At 43.0% G+C, this 22135-nt stretch overlaps 1 protein-coding gene across 1 annotated transcript in view; it reads right to left on the reverse strand.

The window, feature by feature from the left end:
- Nucleotides 1–16470: 16470 nt before the first annotated feature.
- LOC143984183 (aquaporin-4-like) overlaps nucleotides 16471–22135 on the reverse strand; it is a 39261-nt gene continuing 33596 nt past the window's right edge. The window contains exon 5 of the mRNA XM_077484479.1: nucleotides 16471–16798. Within this exon, the coding sequence (XP_077340605.1) occupies nucleotides 16580–16798 (219 nt within the window). The 3' untranslated portion in view covers nucleotides 16471–16579. The remainder of the gene's footprint in view (nucleotides 16799–22135) is intronic.

Below are 22135 nucleotides of genomic sequence, written 5' to 3' on the forward strand. Positions count from 1 at the left end.
GACAACACATACAGTGCCTTGAAAAAGTATTCATACCCTCTGAAATTTTACACATTTTATCATGTTACAACCAAAAACGTATATGTATTTTATTGGGATTTTATGTGATAGACCAACACAAAGTGGCACATAATTGTGAAGTGTAAGGAAAATGATAAATGGTTTTCAAACTTTTTTACAAATATCTGAAAAGTGTGGCATGCATTTGTATTCAGCCCCCTTTACTCTGATAGCCCTAACTAAATTAGTGGAACCAATTGCCTTCAGAAGTGACCTAATTAGTAAATAGAGTCCACCTGTGTGTAATTTAACCTCGGTATAAATACAGCTGTTCTGTGAAGCCCTCAGAAGTTTGTTAGAGAACCTTGATGAACAAATAGCATCATGAAGGCCAAGGAACACATCAGACATGTCAGGGATAAAGTTGTGGAGAAGTTTAAAGCAGGGTTAGGTTATAAAAAAAAAATATCCCAAGCTTTGAACATCTCATGGAGCCCCATTCAATCCATCATTTGAAAATGGAAAGAGTATGGCCCAACTGCAAACCTACCAAGCAATGGCCAACCACCTAAACTGACGGGCCAAGCAAGGAGAGCATTAGAAGCAGCAAAGATGCTTATGGTAACTCTGAAGGAGCTGCAGAGATCCACAGTTAAGGTGGGAGAATCTGTCCACAGGACAACTATTAGTTGTGCATGCCACAAATCTGGCCTTTATGGAAGAGTGGTAAGAAGAAAGCCATTTTTGAAAGAAAGCCATAAGAAGTCCCATTTTCAGTTTGCGAGAAGCCATGTGGGGGACACAGCAAACATGTGGAAAAAGGTGCTCTGGTCAGATGAGGCCAAAATGTAACTTTTTGGCCTAAAAGCAAAACACTATGTGTGGCAAAAAACTAACACTGCACATTACCCTGTACACATCATCCCCACCATGAAATGGTGATGGCAGCATCAAGTTGTGGGAATTATTTTCTTTAGCAAGGACAGGGAAGCTGGTCAGAGTTGATGGGAAGATGGATGGGGCCAAATACAGGGCAATTTTAGAAGAAAATCTGTTAGTCTGCAAAAGACTTGAGACTGGGGCGGAGGTTCACCTTCCAGCAGGAAAACAACCCTAAACATACACAATGGAATGGTTTAGATCAGTGGTCATCAACCCTGTTCTCAGGGTTCACTAACAGGCCAGTTTTGCAAGATAACTGAAATACATCACAAGTGATATCATTTGCTTCTCAGTGATTGCAGTATTCTAGTCTGCATCTCCCCAATGTAATACAGAAAACCTGGCCTGTTAGTGGGCCCTGAGGGTTGATGACCACTGGTTTAGATCAAAGCATATTCATGTATTCGAATGGCCCAGTCGAAGTCCAGATCTAAATCTAATTGAAAATCTGTGGCAAGACTTGAAAATTGCTGTTCAGACGTTCTCCATCAAATCTGACAGAGCTTGAGCTATTTTGCAAAGAAGAATGGGCAAAAATGTCACTCTTCAGATGTGCAAAGCTGGTAGCCACATACAGCTGCAAGTCTTTTTGGGTAATTGCAGTGAAAGGTGGTTCTACAAAGTATTGACTCGGGGGCTGAATACAAATGCTCGCCACAGTTTTCAGATATTTATTTGTAAAAAATGTTGAAAACCATTTATGATTTTCCTTCCACTTCACAATTATGTGCCACTTTGTGTTGGTCAATCACATAAAGTCCAAATGAAATACATTTATGTTTTTGGTTGTAAATTTCAAGGGGTATGAATACTTTTTCAAGGCATTGTAATTGTCATTTTTTTTTCTCTTTAACCACTTAACAACCGCCCCATAGCCGAATGACGGCTACAGGGCGGTTGTTTAACTCTGGGGCGCGCACTCGAGAGCGTCCGTGATCACCGGGTCCACAGGACCCGGCGCATCACGGATCACAGTAAATGGCCGCTCATTGCGGCCGTTTACCACGTGATCGCTCCGTCAAATGACGGAGCGATCACTTGTAAACAAACCGGCGTCATGTTATGACGCCGGTTCCTCCCTCCCCCTCTCTGTACCGATCGGTACAGCGGAGGGGGAAGAGATCAGTGTCAGCAGCGCTGTGGGCTGCATCTGCAGTGCCCACATCGCTGCTCACCGAAATTTAACCCCTCAATTCCCTGCCAATACTCTGCAATGCCAGCCAATACTCTGCAATGCCAGCTAATACTCTGCAATGCCCTCCAATACTCTGCAATACCAGCTAATACTCTGCAATACCAGCTAATACTCTGCAATACCCGCCAATACTCTGCAATACCAGCTAATACTCTGCAATACCCGCCAATACTCTGCAATACCCGCCAATACTCTGCAATACCCGCCAATACTCTGCAATACCAGCTAATACTCTGCAATACCCGCCAATACTCTGCAATACCAGCTAATACTCTGCAATACCCGCCAATACTCTGCAATACCAGCTAATACTCTGCAATACCTGCCAATACTCTGCAGTACCCACCAATACTCTGCAGTACAATTCCAGACAATACTCTGCTATATCCTGCCAATACTCTGCAATACCCAGCCATAAATTGCCATACCCGGAGATACCCAGCCATACCCGGAGATACCCAGCCATACCCGGAGATACCCAGCCATACTCGGAGATACCCAGCCATACTCGGAGATACCCTGCAATACCCAGCCATAGACATTCCCTCCCGCCGCCCTCCACTGCTTCTACCAACTCACCAATACGATCAAAGCCAGAATATTTTTTTTATTTCAGGCTTCCTAGCTTAGAGGTGAGATGTGGGGTCTTATTGACCCCATATCTCACTGTAAAGAGGACCTGTCATGCCATATTCCTATTACAAGGGATGTTTACATTCCTTGTAATAGGAATAAAAGTGATCAAAAAATTTATTTTTGGGGAAAAAAAGGGCAAACTAAAATAAATAAAGTAAAATGAACAATAACATTTTTTTTTTTTTTTAAAGCGCCCCTGTCCCCATGTGCTCTCATGCAGAAGCGAACGCATACGTAAGTCCCGCCCACATAGGAAAACAGTGTTCAAACCACACATGTCAGGTATCGCTGCGAACGTTAGAGCGAGAGCAATAATTCTAGCCCTAGACCTCCTCTGTAACTCAAAACATGTAACCAGTAAAAAAATTAAAGTGTCGCCTAAAGGATTTTTAAATAGCGACGTTTGGCGCCATTCCACGAGCGTGTGCAATTTTGAAGAGTGACATGTTAGGTATCTATTTACTCTGCGTAATTTCATCTTTCACATTATGCAAAAATTGGGCTAACTTTACTGTGTTTTTTTTTTTTTTAAGCACAAAACTGTTTTTTTTTTTCCAAAAAAAAAGCATTCGGAAAATTGCTGTGCAAATACCGTGCGAGATAAAAAGTTGCAACGACCACCATTGTATTCTCCAGGGTGTTTGCTAAAAAAAACATATATAATGTTTTGGGGTTCTATGTAATTTTCTAGCAAATAAATTATGATTTTTACATGTAGGAGAGAAATGTCAGAATTGTCCTGGGTGCTCCAGAACGCCTGATGGCGCTCCCTGCATGTTGGGCCTCTGTATGTGGCCACGCTGTATAAAAGTCTCACACATGTGGTATCGCCGTACTCGGGAGTAATAGTAAAATGTGTTTTGGGGTGTAATTTGTGGTATGCATATGCTGTGTGTGAGAAATAAACTGATAATATGACAATTTTGTGAAAAAAAAAGTAAAAAAAATCTTGATTTTGCAAAAAATTGTGGGGAAAAAAATTACAACTTCAAAAAAATCATGCCTCTTACTAAATACCTTGGAATGTTTTCTTTCCAAAAAGGGGTCATTTGGGGGGTACTTGTACTTTTCTGGCATGTTAGGGTCTCAAGAATTGAAATAGGCCGTCAGTACTTCAGGTGTGATCAGTTTTCAGATATTGGCACCATAGCTTGTGGACTCTATAACTTTCACAAAAACCAAATAATATCCACCAATTTGTACTTATTTTTACCAAAGATATGTAGTAGTATAAATTTTGGCAAAAATTTATGAAGAAAAATTACTAATCTGCTAAATTTTATAACAGAAACGAAGAAAAATTCTTTTTTTTACAATTTTCTTTTTTCTTTTATAGCACAAAAAATAAAAAACTGAGCGGTGATTAAATACCACCAAAAGAAAGCTCTATTTGTGTGAAAAAAAGGACAACAATTTCATATAGGTCCAGTGTTGCATGACTGAGTAAAGCCCCATACACACTATCAGATTTTCTACTGAGTTTTTCCTTCAGATTTACCAAAACCTTATAATATGAGGTCAAACCTTAGGAGTTTCAATGTGTATGCAATTAGGCAGACCCTTCTACTACATGGTTTTGGTAAATCTGAAGGAAAAACTCAGCAGAAAATCTGATAGTGTGTATGGGGCTTAATTGTCATTCAAAATGTGAGAGCACCGAAAGCTGAAAATTGGTCTGGTTATTAAGGGTGTTTAAGTGCCCATTGGTCAAGTGGTTAAGGTAAATAAACATAGTTGGGCTTTAACCTTTCCGACCTCCTTCCGCAGATATACTGTGGCAAGGCGGCTCGGCTGCGCATACCGACGTACCCAGATTTGCTACAGAAACAATCGATCTACAGGTCCAGGTCAGTGATTTCTGGCCTGGACCTGCTGATCGGTTCTGGCGAATGAAAAGCCTCCTCAGGCAGAGAAAGTGATGTAATCTCCCCTCTTGGAGCCCTTTTCGGTTCCAGCGAGCAGAGAGAAGACATCCACAGTGAGCACACTAAGCACCCCCTGTCACACTGTCACTAATTGCAGATTTCAGATTTTTTACTGATCATTGTACTGGTGTCACTTGTGACACTAAACAGCATTAGGGTAGTTAGTGGTAGGCCCAGGTAGGTTTAGGATTCCCCAATATATTTCCCAATAAAGGTTTAACCCCTTAATCGCCCCCCCCCCCCATTTAACTCTTTCACCCTCTGTCACAGTGTCACTAATATAGTGTACCATCAGTCTTGTATAGCGTTAGGGTACCCGCCATATATTTCCCAGCAAAGGTTTAACCCTTTGATCACCCCCCAGTTGACCTTTTCACTGCCTGTCACTGTGTCATTAGTATAGTGTACGGATCTCTTTTCTGATCACTGTATTAGTGTCACGGGTGACATCAGTTAGGTGTTAGGGTCAGTTAGTGGTAGCATCAATCCCAGAGAGTGTTAGATTTTAACCCTTTGATTGCCAGTAGCACTAATACACACACCATAGAACTCCCTTACTAGAATAGTGTTTGAACAGATCAATATCTTTGATCTTACCAGATTTATACTAGTGTTCCCAAATATGCAGCGTTAGCAGGATCAGCCCAGACACCTGCCAGCACTTGCGTTTAGCCTCTCCATGCAGTATCAATAGATCACTGTCACTTTACAAAACACAGCACACAACTGCAGCATTAGCAGAGTCACTCCTAAACCCTGCTAGCACTAACAGTTAATTGTTGTTCAAGCAGTCTGACAACCAGGTGCTCTTTTACCTGTGACTCACACTGTACCTATAAATTTAGTCGCCAAAATGTCAAACGAAAGGTACACTAGTGAAGAGGCCTACATGATACTGAGCATGGCAGATGAGAGCGCAGTGGAAGCCTCACTGTCCGAATCGCAATCTGTTTCAGACTATAAAAATATGTAGAGAGCAGTGGCTCTGATGACAGTGTAGCGTTCCCTGCTAATGTCAGCCATACCTTATCTTGTTCTTCTGTTGCTGAGGTGCAACAACTGCATGGTTCTCGTATTCAGAAGAGAGCCAGTACTCGTGCCGTTCAACCTTCTGATGAATGACAAGCACCAGCGGCCTAGTACATCCTGGTCGTAGACAAACCAGCACTGCAGTATCACTTGGTAACATGGCAAGTCCCATAAGTGCAGTTCAAGCTGGTGCAGTGGCTATCACAAGTATTGCCCAACAGCCACCAAGAGTTCGAACAAAGGCCCGTAGAGCCCATAATGCCCTTCCTGGTATGTTTGCAGGTCCTGATTGGCAGCCCACCACTTCTGCAGCGCCCATACTTCTCCCGTTCACTGACCAACCTGGAATTCAGCGGATTTTAATTCCCTTGACTCTTATGAGCTGTTTTTCATGGAAGCTGTACAAATCTATTGTGGACCAAAGCAATTTATACACTGCAAATCCAAATTTGACCCTTGCCAGAGAATTTGCCTGGAAACCTATAACGGTTCCCGAATTTAAGACCTTTCTGGGCCTATCCCTCCTCATGGGCATTGCTAAAAAGAGTGAGTTGCAGTCATATTAGTCCACTGACACAATTCACCATATGCATGTGTTCTCTGCTGCCATGGCCAGAAATTGAAACAAGCAAATCTTGCGGTTCATGCACTTCAACGACAATGAACTCTGTCATCCTTGGGTTGACCCTGAATATGATCGGCTCCACAAAATTCCGCCCCTCGTAAACCACTTCATACAACAATTTGCAGCCTTGTTTATTCCCGATCAATATGTCTGCATTGACGAGTCCCTGATTACGTTTTCTGGCCGCCTTGTGTTCAAAGTTTCCACCCAGCAAGCATGCCAGATATGGGGTGACAGGGCAACAGGCTATACATATAGTTTTCTGGTTTACGAGGGAAAAGATAGAAGCGTGGCGCCCCCCAGCTGCCCAGACTACATAGGGAGCAGTGGCCAGTTGGTTGGGACTTGGTGTCACCCTTGTTTGGCAAGGAGTGCCTGCAGATTAAGGTATCATCTTGGTATCATTTTTTTTCAGCTGCGGTCTGCTTTCATGTAAAAGCAATCCTAGTGGCTAATTAGCCGCTAGACTGCTTTTACAAGAAGTGGGAGGGAACATACCCCCCCAGCCATCTTCCATGGTTTTCTTGGGCTCTCCTGTCCCACCGGGGAACCTGAGAATGCAGCCACTGGTTCTTCCAGTTCACCATAGAGCTGATCAGAGATCAGAACAGCTCCAATCATCTCTATGGCCTAAGAAACCAGAAGCTACAAGCATTTTATTACTTTGATTTTGCCAGATATAAACAGCGCCGTTGGGAAATTGGGAAAGCATCTTATCACATCGGAAAAAAAGAAGAACTGCGCTACCCTCAAAATCCCAAAGTGAATGGAACATATGTATATACCAAACAAAAGAACAAAGTCAAATGTTGTGCCTCTAAGATCACCTTAAAAGATGATGCATATAAACATATATGCATCAGTGTGCAGAATTAATTTTCTCAAGTGAAACACGATTAAGTGTTATTAATGTGATAAATAAAATACAAAAACATATAAAAAATAAAAAATAACTCAAAACAAGATATGCACCTAAAATTAAATACACACCAAAATTTAGAAATACATAAGATGAAAAACAAATGAAGTAATAATAAAGAAAATTTTCAACTCTATATAGCGTCCATATAATTATATAACTAGTTATTGGTGCAAAGTGTCCATATAATTAGTCAATCACCAGTGGAAAATCTTCATGTGAATAACTGGATTTAAAACACACAGATTAAATTTTCTCTCCAGAAATGTAATGTGCTCTTTCCCATCACCAGACAAATAAATTGGCTCCTTACCAACTCCAAGCCACCCCCCGTTACAGAGGGTCACCAAAAGCAGAATGTAATTAAATGGATATCCAGGTTGCTGTTCCCCTTAAGCGATTCCAGATCTTCCGCACAGTGAGACTATGGCTGTTACTCCATATATCACTCCCAGCTCAGCATAGTGTCATATACTGAAAAACATAGGCTCCAGATAGTGTAAAACCAACGACTTTAATTCACAATCAATAAATGTATGCACTTACATGAAAAAGTTTAAAAACAGGCTCGAACAGAAGCGTGCGCCGGCCAGACACACGCCACAGAAAACCAACCCGTCCTTCCTGGTATGTAACAAACGAACACGACTGGGGTGACGTCGACACGTCGCACCGCCCTACGTGTTTCGTAATAACTTACGTCATCCAGGGGCACGGGCGGCGTGCGACGTCACCCCTTATATACCCATCCCCATACCCAAGCCTCACTTTGGGTCAGCGGCCATCTTAGATGTAATTTCAACGATAAACATCACATGATCGCGGGCCAAGCCTCGCTTTCAATCCGCGGACATCATGTATGTGTATATCACAACACACATCCTGTGATCGCGGGCCAAGCCTCGCTTTCAAGCGGCGGCCATGTCGAAAAATGCTATCTCCCCAAATCCACCTAACAAATGTGTCGTACGGGAATGGCAAAAGGTTGGAAAACCAAGCCTCGGTCCCGATGGACCATCGTGAAAGGTTAAGAAAGCCAAGCCTCACTCCCGATGGTCCATCATCGTTCGTATCGTCCTCAACTCCAGGAACGGCCCTGAACATATCTAGTTAAGGTGAATGGGGAAAAGAAGAACGAAAAAAATACATAGGGGAGCTCGTGAACAATCCCTTAGTTCCTAAAAGAAACAAAAAATTAATTAAATAAAAATATAAAGGCTAAATTAGCCCTCATTGCGAGGTTCACTTCCTATAGCCGAAACAAACCTGAAATGGATCCAAAGCGTGCAATGGAGACACGGAATGGAGTCAACCAATACTGAACTAAAGAGTAAATAATTAAAAATATATATAAAAAATATGTAAAAAAAACTATATATATATATATATATATATATATATATATATATATATATATATATATATATATATCAAAAAAGGAACGATAAAATTATTATAAATTAGACCAAAATACATGTTCACTGCCTAAAAAATGGTCTGTATCGTTCCTTACCACATACCTTACCAAATTGAAGGTTGGGCGTATATACACTTGGGGAAACCATACATATACAAAGAACGTTTTGATATATGGAATTAAAAATAGGATATATACATAAAGTATAAAAGAATAAAATTGAGATAAATGAATAAAAAATGAAATGAGTAAGAAAAATAAGAAAAAATAATGAAATAATTTTTCCGAGTGAAAAATAACTTTTATGATGTGTCATGGGACAAAAGTCCCAATTCCCATTTGTTCATCCCCAGACGTATCATAATAACATCTCTGCCTAATTGATACAGGGAAAGGACAAAAACGGGAGAACATGTATGTTCTAAGTCTCATATTACCCCCGCTTCCTCGAATATTGACACTAGACATCTCCAACTGATGTTGTAAAATGTAGTTGGTATAAATCCCCTCGTCTAGATAGCTGGCTAACCCAAAGCGAAGGCCTACCCCTAAAACCAGAACAACGGAGAATAAATACAGCAAAAACATACTCAACAGTTACTTATACAGAATCCAGATTAAAAATACAGCACAAAAAAGCTATCCACTTAAGAATTATTAATAAAGGCATTTACGTCAGTATCCACGTTAAGGCCAAACGGAACATACGTCTTTAATTTGTGGATCCAGGCCATTTCAAGCTTGGATATTTCCCTGAACAAGGACCCACCCCTCCAGTGGGGCCTATACTTATCTATACCAACAAATAAAGTGCCCGATGGATCTCTCTTATGTATTTGGTCATAATGTCTAGACACGGGATGTTTGTCAAACCCACGCCTGATGTTACCTATATGCTTGTTCAACCTAACGCGAAGTGCCCTTTTGGTCCGCCCTATATATTGGAGGCCACAGGGGCACTGTAGAAGATAAACTACAGCCTCCGAAGAATAAGTAATAAAAGGTTCTATTTCATATGTTCTAGAGGTGCTTGAAGATACAATATTAGAAATCTTAGAACCCCTGTGGGAGTTCAAAGTGCAAACCTGACAATTCTTGCACTTATAGTAACCAGTTAGATTCTGAAAAAAAATCTGTTGGCCCTAGGTGGATCCTGTACACTGGGGGAAATTTTGCTCCCCAGAGAAGAAGCCCCTTTAAAAATGATTTGTGGTTTTTCCGGCAAGACCGTGTTGAGAACCTGATCACTAGTCAATAAATGCCAATATTTCTGGATCAGGTTTCTCACACCACGGTGTTGCACTGAGAAAGTCGTAATAAACGGTAAACCACCTTGAGTATTAGCCCTCATGTCCTGTCTGTCTACCAACAGTGAAGACCTGTCTCTTATTCGGTACGCCCGTGATCTACTACCTCCCGAAGTTGCATAAGAACCAAGTTTGCCCCCCGGGGCGCCCGATTGTCAGTGGCATTGATTCTGTGACGTCCCGGTTGGGCAAATATATAGATCACTGCTTACAACCTTTGGTTCAAAAGGTCCCGTCGTATGTCAAGGACACCAAACATATAATTAATCTTTTGTCTGGCATTACTCCTAGGGAAGGCCTATGGTTGGTCACGGCAGACGTTAGTTCATTATATACCATCATCCCCCACTCTTTAGGATTGGAGGCTGTGAGATTGTTTTTGGAGAGGGGTTCGGGCCTTGTCTCACCCCAGATTGAGTTTTTATTAGAACTTTTGGAATATGCTGCTGGACACAATTATTTTTGGTTCGACCAACAGTTTTACCGCCAGGATAGGGGGGTGGCCATGGGGGCAAAGTATGCCCCCAGTTTGGCCAACCTGTTCATGGCCAAGTGGGAGGAGGACATCATCGATGCCCCTAGGAGACCTGAGATAGTCCTGTGGGCTAGATATATTGATGACATCCTCCTCCTTTGGGATGGAACTGAGCCAGACTTGCGTTCATTCACGACCAACCTGAATGAGAACAACAGGGGGGTCAAATTAAGCTTTGAGGCCAGTCAAGAAGAGGTCAACTTTCTTGATCTTAATATTAGGAAGGTGGGAGATGAGTTTATAACTTCCACATATTTCAAGTCCACTGACAGGAACTACTACATCCCTACAGACAGCTGCCATTTTCAACCTTGGCTGAAAGCTGTCCCTCTGGGGCAATTTTTACGCCTCAGGCGGAACTGTTCAGATACTGCAAAGTATGATGAACAGGCAGCGATCCTATCAAGGAGATTCTTGGAGAAGGGATATGACCCTATCTCCTTTGAAACGACAATGAAGACCGCCCGAATAAGAGACAGGTCTTCACTGTTGGTAGACAGACAGGACATGAGGGCTAATACTCAAGGTGGTGTACCGTTTATTACGACTTTCTCAGTGTAACACCGTGGTGTGAGAAACCTGATCCAGAAACATTGGCATTTATTGACTAGTGATCAGGTTCTCAACACGGTCTTGCCGGAAAAACCACAAATCATTTTTAAAGGGGCTTCTTCTCTGGGGAGCAAAATTGCCCCCAGTGTACAGGATCCACCTAGGGCCAACAGATGTTTTTTTCAGAATCTAACTGGTTACTATAAGTGCAAGAATTGTCAGGTTTGCACTTTGAACTCCCACAGGGGTTCTAAGATTTCTAATATTGTATCTTCAAGCACCACTAGAACATATGAAATAGAACCTTTTATTACTTGTTCTTCGGAGGCTGTAGTTTATCTTCTACAGTGCCCCTGTGGCCTCCAAAATATAGGGCGGACCAAAAGGGCACTTCACGTTAGGTTGAACGAGCATATAGGTAACATCAGGCGTGGGTTTGACAAACATCCCGTGTCTAGACATTATGACCAAATACATAAGAGAGATCCATCGGGCACTTTATTTGTTGGTATAGATAAGTATAGGCCCCACTGGAAGGGTGGGTCCTTGGTCAGGGAAATATCCAAGCTTGAAATGGCCTGGATCCACAAATTAAAGACGTATGTTCCGTTTGGCCTTAACGTGGATACTGACGTAAATGCCTTTATTAATAATTCTTAAGTGGATAGCTTTTTTGTGCTGTATTTTTAATCCGGATTCTGTATAAGTAACTGTTGAGTATGTTTTTGCTTTATTTATTCTCCGTTGTTCTGGTTTTAGGGGTAAGCCTTCGCTTTGGGTCGGCCAGCTATCTAGACAAGGGGATTTATACCAACTACATTTTACAACATCAGTTGGAGATGTCTAGTGTCAATATTCGAGGAAACGGGGGTAATATGAGACTTAGAACATACATGTTCTCCCGTTTTTGTCCTTTCCCTGTATCAATTAGGCAGAGATGTTATTATGATACGTCTGGGGATGAACAAATGGGAATTGGGACTTTTGTCCCATGACACATCATAAAAGTTATTTTTCTTTCGGAAAAATTATTTCATTATTTTTTGTTATTTTTCTTACTCATTAAATTTTTTATTCATTTATATTTAATTTCATTTAACTCAATTTTATTCTTTTATACTTTATGTATATATCCTATTTTTAATTCCATATATCAAAACGTTCTTTGTATATGTATGGTTTCCCCAAGTGTATATACGCCCAACCTTCAATTTGGTAAGGTATGTGGTAAAGAACGATACAGACCATTTTTTAGGCAGTGAACATGTATTTTGGTCTAATTTATAATAATTTTATCGTTCCTTTTTTGATATATATATATATATATATATATATATATATATATATGATTTTTTACATATTTTTTATATATATTTTTAATTATTTACTCTTTAGTTCAGCATTGGTTGACTCCATTCTGTGTCTCCATTGCACGCTTTGGATCCATTTCAGGTTTGTTTCGGATATAGGAAGTGAACCTCGCAATGAGGGCTAATTTAGCCTTTATATTTTTATTTAATAAATTTTTTGTTTCTTTTAGGAACTAAAGGAGTGTTCACGAGCTCCCCTATGTATTTTTTTCGTTCTTCTTTTCCCCATTCACCTTAACTAGATACGTTCAGAGCCGTTCCCGGAGTTGCGGAGGATATGAACGATGATGGACCCAAAGCGAGGCTTGGGTATGGGGATGGATATATAAGGGGTGACGTCGCACGCCGCCTGTGCCCCTGGATGACGTAAGTTATTACGAAACGCGTAGGGCGGTGCGACGTATAGACGTCACCCCAGTCATGTTCGTTTGTTACATACCAGGAAGGACGGGTTGGTTTTCTGTGGCGTGTGTCCGGCCGGCGCATGCTTCTGTTCGAGCCTGTTTTTAAACTTTTTCATGTAAGTGCATACATTTATTGATTGTGAATTAAAGTCGTTGGTTTTACACTATCTGGAGCCTATGTTTTTCCCTATATGACACTATGCTGAGCTGGGAGTGATATATGGAGTAACAGCCATAGTCCCACTGTGCGGAAGATCTGGGATCGCTTAAGGGGAACAGCAACCTGGATATCCATTTAATCACATTCTGCTTGTGGTGACCCTCTGTAACGGGGGGTGGCTTGGAGTTGGTAAGGAGCCAATTTATTTGTCTGGTGATGGGAAAGAGCACATTACATTTCTGGAGAGAAAATTTAATCTGTGTGTTTTAAATCCAGTTATTCACATGAAGATTTTCCACTGGTGATTGACTAATTATATGGACACTTTGCACCAATAACTAGTTATATAATTATATGGACGCTATATAGAGTTGAACATTTTCTTTATTATTACTTCATTTGTTTTTCATCTTATGTATTTCTAAATTTTGGTGTGTATTTAATTTTAGGTGCATATCTTGTTTTGAGTTATTTTTTATATATTTTGGATTTTATTTATCACATTAATAACACTTAATCGTGTTTCACTTGAGAAAATTAATTCTGCACACTGATGCATATATGTTTATATGCATCTTTTGAGGTGATCTTAGAGGCACAACATTTGACTTTGTTCTTTTGTTTGGTATATACATGTGTTCCATTCACTTTGGGATTTTGAGGGTAGCGTAGTTCTTCTTTTTTTCCTTCTGTTTATTTGTGTATTTTTGGTATACATCAGAATTGCAGCTTCCGACTACTGTTGTTTCTATCCCGTAGCGCTGTTTTTCTCCCTTTTTTTCCTATCTTATCACATCGATCTTGTTGTGGTTAGATGCTTTAAGGGCAGAGGAGAAATCTAGAGTCCAAAAGACCCCAAATTTTTCAAAGAGAGTACACTACCTATTGTTATCATAGGGGATATTTACCTTCCCTGTGATAACAATAACAATGATTAAAAAAAAAATGAAAGGGACGGTGTAAAAATAAAATAAAAAAGCAAAATAAATAATATATATATTTTTTTTACCCCTGTCCCCACGTGCTTGTGTGCAAAGGCAAACATAAGCATTAGTCTTGTGTCATATGTAAACAGAAATTGCACCATGCATGTGAAGAATCCCCATGAACATAAGATTGAGGTCAGTAATTCTAGCAGTAGACCTCCTCTGTAAATCTAAAGTGATAATCTGTGAAGCCTTTTAACCACTTGAGATCCGCGCTATAGTCAATTGACGGCTACAGCGCGGATCTCCTTTTCCGGGACTACGTCTATTAACGTAGTCCCGTGTACGAGCGGCCTGCGCGCCCCCTGAGGATCGGCGAGTCCATGAGACTCGCCTGATCACCGATCCGTGCAAGGGGTCGATCCTGACCCCTTATCACGTGATCAGCTGTCAGCCAATGACAGCTGATCATGTGATATAACGGAGCCGATAATCGGCTATTATTCCTCCTCGCGCTGACAGCGCGAGGAGAAAAAAAAAAAGCCGATCACCGGCGGCCGTGATCGGGACATCAGTCCCGATCATGGCCAGCCCTGCTAGCGACCACCTGCCCCCTGCCAGTGCCCACCTGCCCCCTGCAGTGCCCCACTTATTAAAAGTAAGTGCCCCCCGTCAGTGCCACCCAGCAGTGCCCACAGTGCCATCCAGCAGTGCCCACAGTGCCACCCAGCAGTGCCACCCACAGTGCCAACCAGCAGTGCCCACAATCTGCCTCAAAGGTGCTGCACCCCAGTGCCGCCCATCAGTGCCCAGCAGTGCCGCCCATCAGTGCCCAGCAGTGCCACATATCAGAGCCACCTATCAGTGCCACCTATCAGTGCCCATCAGTCCCATCTATCAGTGGTACCTATCAGTGCCCATCCGTGCCACCCATCCGTGCCACCCATCCGAGCCATCTTATCTGTGCCCATCTTTGCCCATCAGTGCCGCCTTATCTGTGCCCATCGGTGCCGCCTTATCTGTGCCTATTAGTGCCGCCTTAACTATGCCTATCAGTGCCCACCAGTGCAGCCTATCAGTGCCCACCAGTGCAGCCTATCAGTGCCCACCAGTGCAGCCCATCAGTGCCCACCAGTGCAGCCTATCAGTGCCGCCTAATCAGCGCACTTCAATGAAGGAGAAAAATGACCCGTTTGCAAAATTTTATAACAAACTATTAAAACATGATTTTTTTTTTTGCATTTTTTTTTGTTTGTTTAGCAAAAAATAAAACTCCGAGCTGTAACTAAATACCACCAAAAGAAAGCTCTATTTGTGGGAAAAAAAATGATAAAAATTTCATTTGGGTACAGTGTTGTATGCCCGCGCAATTGTCATTCAAAGTGCATTAGCGCTGAAAGCTGAAAATTGGTCTGGGACTGAGGGGGGTTTAAGTGCCCAGTAAGCAAGTGGTTAAAGGCTATTAAAAATGTATGTAGTTTGTTGCCCTGGCACGGGTGTGCGTAATTTTAAAGCATGTTGTGTTTGATATCTATATACTCAAAATAAAATCCTCTTTTTTAGGGCATTATATAGTGTGTTTTTGTGCATTAAAATTCAAAAAAGTGTTTTTTTCCAAAAAATTTACATTTGTAAAAACTATACACAAATACTGTGTAAAAAAATAAATAAATTGCAACACCCACCATCTGTAGGGCCTCTGCTTTAAAAAATATATATAATGTTTGGAGGTTCAAAGTAATTTTCTAACAAACAATAATAATTTTTTCATGTAAAAAAAACGTGTCAGAAAGGACTTGGTAGTTCAAGTGAGTGATGTTGTGCATAAAATGCTAGGACAGTCCAAAACCCCTCAAATGACCCTTGGAAAGTAGACACATCAAGCTATTTGGGGATGGTGAATTGTATTTTTCCTAAAAAAATAAAAATAAAATAAAAATTAACCCCTAAAACGTCAACATATTGAGCTTTGGTCAAATTTCCATATGGCACAAACGAAACGTGGGGGGATTATGGTATGAAGTTGTTTTTCAAGGGTTGGGCTTGGCCCCTTGGTTCCAGGGAAGGGAACACTTAAGGAGTCAGCATCCCAATACATTTTGGACAATGAACAATGAACGGTTTGGGGATGGCCCTTTCCTCTTTCCTGTTCCAACATGACTGCGCACCAGTGCTAAAAGTCCTGACCTCAACCCGATGAAACATCTTTGGGATTAATTAGAGTGCGGACTGCAAACCGGGCCTTCTCGTCCAACAGCAGTGCCTAACCTCACAAATGTGCTTCTGGAAAAATGGTCAAATGTTCCCATAGACACACTCCTAAACCTTGTGGAAGCCTTCCCAGAAGACTGGACTAAGACTGGGATGCCATTAAAGTTCATGTGCGTGTAAAGACAGGTGTCCCAATACTTTTGTATATCCAAGGAAAGACTGTTAACATTTGAATAGTGCTCCAATTTAGCTAACATACAATAAATATACAAATATACCGTAATTAATACCAATTATGGTGCCCTGTTATATTATTTCTTTATGAAATGTAACATTTATTTTGCCTATAACATTCACATATTTTATGTCAAAATGTGTTGTCCACTGTCCATAAACAGCAGTTTCCCTGGACATATGCACTTGCTGTTAGTTTGGCTCATGTTTTTGCTCCACTTGGCGCATGCGTCCTGCAGTCTGTGTGGCCATGGAGAGGGAAGACCGAGAGACACTTGCTGTTTCTACTATCTCAATATCCTTACACGTGAGACAGGCAACCAGCTTTTCCCTTGAGGCACTTGATGCAAAGAAGAATTCATATGAAGCACCTGCTAGAAAAGCACCAAGAATAGGACCAATCCAGTACACCTAGAAAGACAGATTGAACATTTAAAGAACCCATAAATAAGACTAAATAGCATTTGCCTATAAAAGTACTAAAAATGGAATTACATATTGTTGTCCATACCATCTTAGATGTAGTAGCTTGCTTGCCTGCAGTTATTTATCTGCTAGCCTGTAGAAAGCTCAGACCCCTATCTAGAGCAACCTGCAAATAGGGATGGCCTTGCGGTTTGCTCGGCGGTCGGTTTGCAGCGTGTTCACCATTCGCCAAACCGTCGGACATATGCATTTACATTGTGAAAGAACTTTGACCCATAATGACACATCCATCATGGGGTACCGGACAGCCAATTGAAACATTTCAGCACATGGACAATTGGACATTCCCCCTACCTTATAAATAGACCTGATCTGGCGGCCATTTTACATTCTGTCTTTTGTCAGTGTAGGGAGAGGTTGCTGTGTGGAGCAGGGACAGACTGTAGTGACACAAATCACTAGCTATTAAGTCCACCTATACCAGTCCTTTTTAAGGACTGGTATAGGTGTACAGTATATAGGGTTCTGTTGCACTGCTGCTGACTGCTGTGCTGCTGATTGCTGAGTTCACTGCTGACCGATTCTGCAGCTGTCTTTTGTCAGTGTAGGGACATTACTATTATACTGATATATTGATATTACTATTAGGTACACAAAGGTCCTTTTAAGGACTGGTGTAGGTATACAGTATATAGGGTTTTACACATATAATATACTTTCTTTCAAATATAGAAAGCCTATTATACTTGACTGCTGACCGATTCTGCAGCTGTCTTTTATCAGTGTAGGGACTGAGGGACAGTCTGCAAATCACTAGCTACTAGGTCCACAAAGGTCATTTTAAGGACTGGTATAGGTGTACAGTATATAGGGTTCTGGTGCACTGCTGCTGACTGCTGTGCTGCTGATTGCTGAGTGCACTGCTGACCGATTCTGCAGCTGTCTTTTGTCAGTGTAGGGACAGGACGCTGTGTGGAGCAGGGAAAGTCAGTTTAATCACTAGCTATTACTATTAGGTCCACAAAGGTCCTTTTAAGGACTGGTATAGGTGTACAGTATATAGGGTTGTACACGTATAATATACTTTCTTTCAAATATAGAAAGCCTATTATACTTGACTGCTGACCAATTCTGCAGCTGTCTTTTATCAGTGTAGGGACTGAGAGACAGTCTGCAAATCACTAGCTACTAGGTCCACAAAGGTCCTTTTAAGGACTGGTATAAGTGTACTATTTGGTATGCAGTACATAGGGGTGTAATACACGTATAAAATACTTGCACATATAGAAAGCATAGTGCTCTCTATCTTGGTGCTGGTGTCAGTGCTCTCTATTTCAGTGCTGGTGTGGTCTCAGTGCTCTCTATCACGGTGCTGGTGTCAGTGCTCTCTATCACGGTGCTGGTGTGGTGTCAGTGCTCTCTATCTCGGTGCTGGTGTGGTCTCAGTGCTCTCTATTACGGTGCTGGTGTGGTGTCAGTGCTCTCTATTTCAGTGCTGGTGTCAGTGCTCTCTATCTCCGTGCTGGTGTCAGTGCTCTCTATCACGGTGCTGGTGTGGTGTCAGTGCTCTCTATCTCAGTGCTGGTGTGGTCTCAGTGCTCTCTATTACGGTGCTGGTGTGGTGTCAGTGCTCTCTATCTCGGTGCTGGTGTCAGTGCTCTCTATCTCGGTGTTGGTGTCAGTGCTCTCTATCACGGTGCTGGTATCAGTGCTCTCTATCACGGTGCTGGTGTGGTGTCAGTGTTCTCTATCACGGTGCTGGTGTCAGTGCTCTCTATCTCAGTGCTGGTGTCAGTGCTCTCTATCTCGGTGCTGGTATCAGTGCTCTCTATCACGGTGCTGGTGTCAGTGCTCTCTATCTCGGTGCTGGTGTCAGTGCTCTCTATCTCGGTGCTGGTGTCAGTGCTCTCTATATCGGTGCTGGTGTCCGTGCTCAGTCTCTATCGCGGTGCTGGTTTCAGACAGTGAGGGAGATAGCAGCGGAGAAGCCAATCAGCAGGCAGTGCCAGCACCATGGCTGAGGATCAGCACTGGACTGGTACCTCCGGACCACCGCAGTGGAGCCCTGCATAGGTGGGGGTAAGGGCCCGGCAGAGGGAGGGGTCAGGGGCTCAAGCACAGGTTGGCACACTGGGACACTGGCACAGGACTGCGCTGCCCTGACTGTGGCACTGATCATCTCCTGCACCCCCTTCATAGCCTGCCCTGACCTTGCCTCTCCTCCATGGCCTTCATGCGCTCCTGAATTGTCAAAATTTCACAGATAAAAAAAAGAATGCTTGTCGTTGTCTATCCCAGATTCACTTAATACTTTTGTTATGTCAGTGTCCATGTGGTAGGACTATGTGTGCACAGCTAGTAAGTAATTTGTGGCTTAAAATATGACCTGTAGGTTTTTAAAGTTTGCCTGGCATTAAAGTCAATGGGGTCCGCCGCAAACTTTGCGGTTCGCAAACTTTTGGCCGCGTTTGCGGTTCACGAAACGTCCCGTCGGAAGTTCGTCCATCACTACCTGCAAACACCTGAAATAGTATTGTCAGGCTTTTCTGAAAGGGCAAAGCTCCAACACATCCTGGTAGTGTCTGAGCTTGCCCACGACATCCCATTCCTATAGATTCCTATTACTAGCCTTCCTGACCAATTTGAAATGTGTGGATGGTGGTAGGCAAGGTGTTGGGACATTTTTCCAACAATTCTTTTCTAAAAGGCCCCTATGTATGTTGCATGCTTTTACGGTGAACTACAGTACCGTATATACTCGAGTATAGGCCGACCCGAATATAAGCCGAGGCCCCCAATTTACCCCCAAAAAAACTGGCAAACTTATTGACTCGTGTATAAGCCGAGGGTGAGACATGCCTGTCCATCCCTGTGTGTGTGTCCGTCCATCCCTGTGTGTCCGTCCATCCCTGTGTGTCCGTCCATCCATCCCTGTGTGTGTGTGTGTCCATCCATCCATCCATCCCTGTGTGTGTGTGTCTCCATCCATCCATCCCTGTGTGTGTGTGTCTCCATCCATCCATCCCTGTGTGTGTGTGTATCCATCCATCCCTGTGTGTGTGTGTGTCTCCATCCATCCGTGTGTGTGTGTGTGTGTGTGTGTGTGTGTGTGTGTGTGTGTGTGTGTGTGTGTGTGTGTGTGTGTGTGTGTGTGTGTGTGTGTGTGTGTGTGTGTGTGTGTGTGTGTGTGTGTGTGTGTGTGTGTGTGTGTGTGTGTGTCCAGCCTACCTGTGTCCCGAGCCTTTGTCCCAAGCCTCCGTCCCGTGCCTTGCCTCCTTGCCTCCGTCCCGTGCCGTGCCTTGCCTCCGTCCCGTGTCATGCCTTGCCTTGCCTCCGTCCCGTCCCGTGCTGTGCCTTGCCTTGCCTCCGTCCCGTGCCCTCTTCGTCGGCGCCTCGGCGGCCATTGTAAAATTCAAAAGCCGCGCCTCCGCCTTCGCCTGTGATAGGCGGAACACTGAATTTCCCAGCAGCCTGTGTTCCGCCTATCACGGACATCGTATCATCCTCGTCCGTAGTACGAGGATGATACGATGTCCGTGATAGGCGGAACACAGGCTGCTGGGAAATTCAGTGTTCCGCCTATCACAGGCGAAGGCGGAGCCGGAGGCGCGGCTTTTGAATTATAGAATGGCCGCTGTCTGTCTGCTCGACACGCTGATCGAGCGGGCAGACAGCGATGACTCGAGTATAAGCCGAGGGGGGCACTTTCAGCCTCAAAAAAGAGGCTGAAAATCTCGGCTTATACTCGAGTATATACGGTATATGCATTAGTCTAACACAGAATACAAATGTAGGGAGATGATAAACAGTATCTACTGTATGACACTATAACAAAAGTATTTTTGGTTTGAAAAAAGTAGGTTAGGGTTTTTCTTTTTGCTCTCTGTATCCGATTGAAGAATTTTACCTTCAAGTCCTAAATTCCATAACAGTAAGTGAGAAGAAATCTTTACAAAGAGAGGGAACATTTATGAAGAAAGGCCACATTGTAAGGTTTCTCCTTACCTCCTGTTCTATGGACAACTGTAACATGGATTTTTCATCACTTTATGTCCTGTAAGTCTAGGTTCACATCTTTGTAGCTGCGCTTCGTCCATAAGGGGTGCAGGGGAACTGCCCACCCCCCCCCCCCATCCATGCGTTTAGCCCCTAATCTTCCAATGGGGGGTTTAAGCATGTGATTAAAGCCAGAGGCTCTAAAAGGCTTCAACATAGAGTGGGCACAGGGCACTGCACTCCGAGTCCACCCAGTTGTGTGACACTAGCGAATTAATATTTATTATTATTATTATTATTATTATTAAACAAGTGTGATTTTAACTGCACTTCTGTATTGGTCTGATTCATGGTTTCTGACAGTAGGCAAAGGCCATGAATTCAGAAGATGCAGTCAATCCACTTGTTGGTAATATTTTGTTCCAGGTTAGATGAGCAGGATCACTGCATGGATCAGTTTGCCTTAGCGTTAAACGCTCCTGAATCGCACGGATCTCCCACGGTGGCTGTTCCGGTACAACCTGTGTTGCAGGCCATTCCTGCTGCTGCTGTAGTCTCTGTGCAGGCACCCGCCTCGAGTATTATGTCTTTGTTCTGCTCTGCTTCCCTAGCGATTTGGGGGTGATCTAGTTCAATGCAGAGGGTTTCTCAATCAGGTTGAGGTATACATCGAGATGCTGCCCCAGGCGTTTCCCAGGAACAGAAGACTCTCTTTTAAGGAACACTTGCGGAAGTCTCCTATACATTTTTCTCAGAGCTTTGCAGTCCCACCCTTGCCTCCCTCACCTCCCATTCCTCCTCGTACCGAGACGGTCAGTGACGATGAACCCATGTACTTGGGCTTCACGCGTCTCTCTGCGGATGAGAGAACTTTTAGGAGTAAGGAGAGATTGTGCCTTTATTGTGGCCAGGCAGGTCACTTTTTGAAGTCTTGTCCTACCTGTTCAGGGAATGTCTAAACCTTGAGGTCCTGTAGGAGAAAGACCTTAGGTGGCATTGTTTCGTCCCCAGTTATCCAGGAGGATAAGCCCCTGGTTCCGGTTATCCTTTCTTGTCTGTCGAGATACAGGCTCTAATCGACTCTGGGGCTGCAGGCCTGTTCATTGATGCTGCCTTTGTGCCACTCCACTTGCCATTGAGGCTCTTGACGGGAGACATTTACAGCCTGCTCATGTGACTCATGCGACTGTTCCATTGTCCATGGCCGTAGGGGCTCTTTGCCATGATATAATGCAATTCCAAGCTATTTCCACTGGTTATTTGTTATCCTTGGTTACAGAGGCTCAACCACTCTTTGTGCTGAGGTTCTCTCCTGCTCGACACAAT

Source organism: Lithobates pipiens, unplaced genomic scaffold (genome assembly GCF_037356315.1).
Source record: "Lithobates pipiens isolate NorthernLeopardFrog02 unplaced genomic scaffold, aLitPip1_a1.2 Scaffold_16, whole genome shotgun sequence".
Taxonomy (NCBI): Eukaryota; Metazoa; Chordata; class Amphibia; order Anura; family Ranidae; genus Lithobates; species Lithobates pipiens.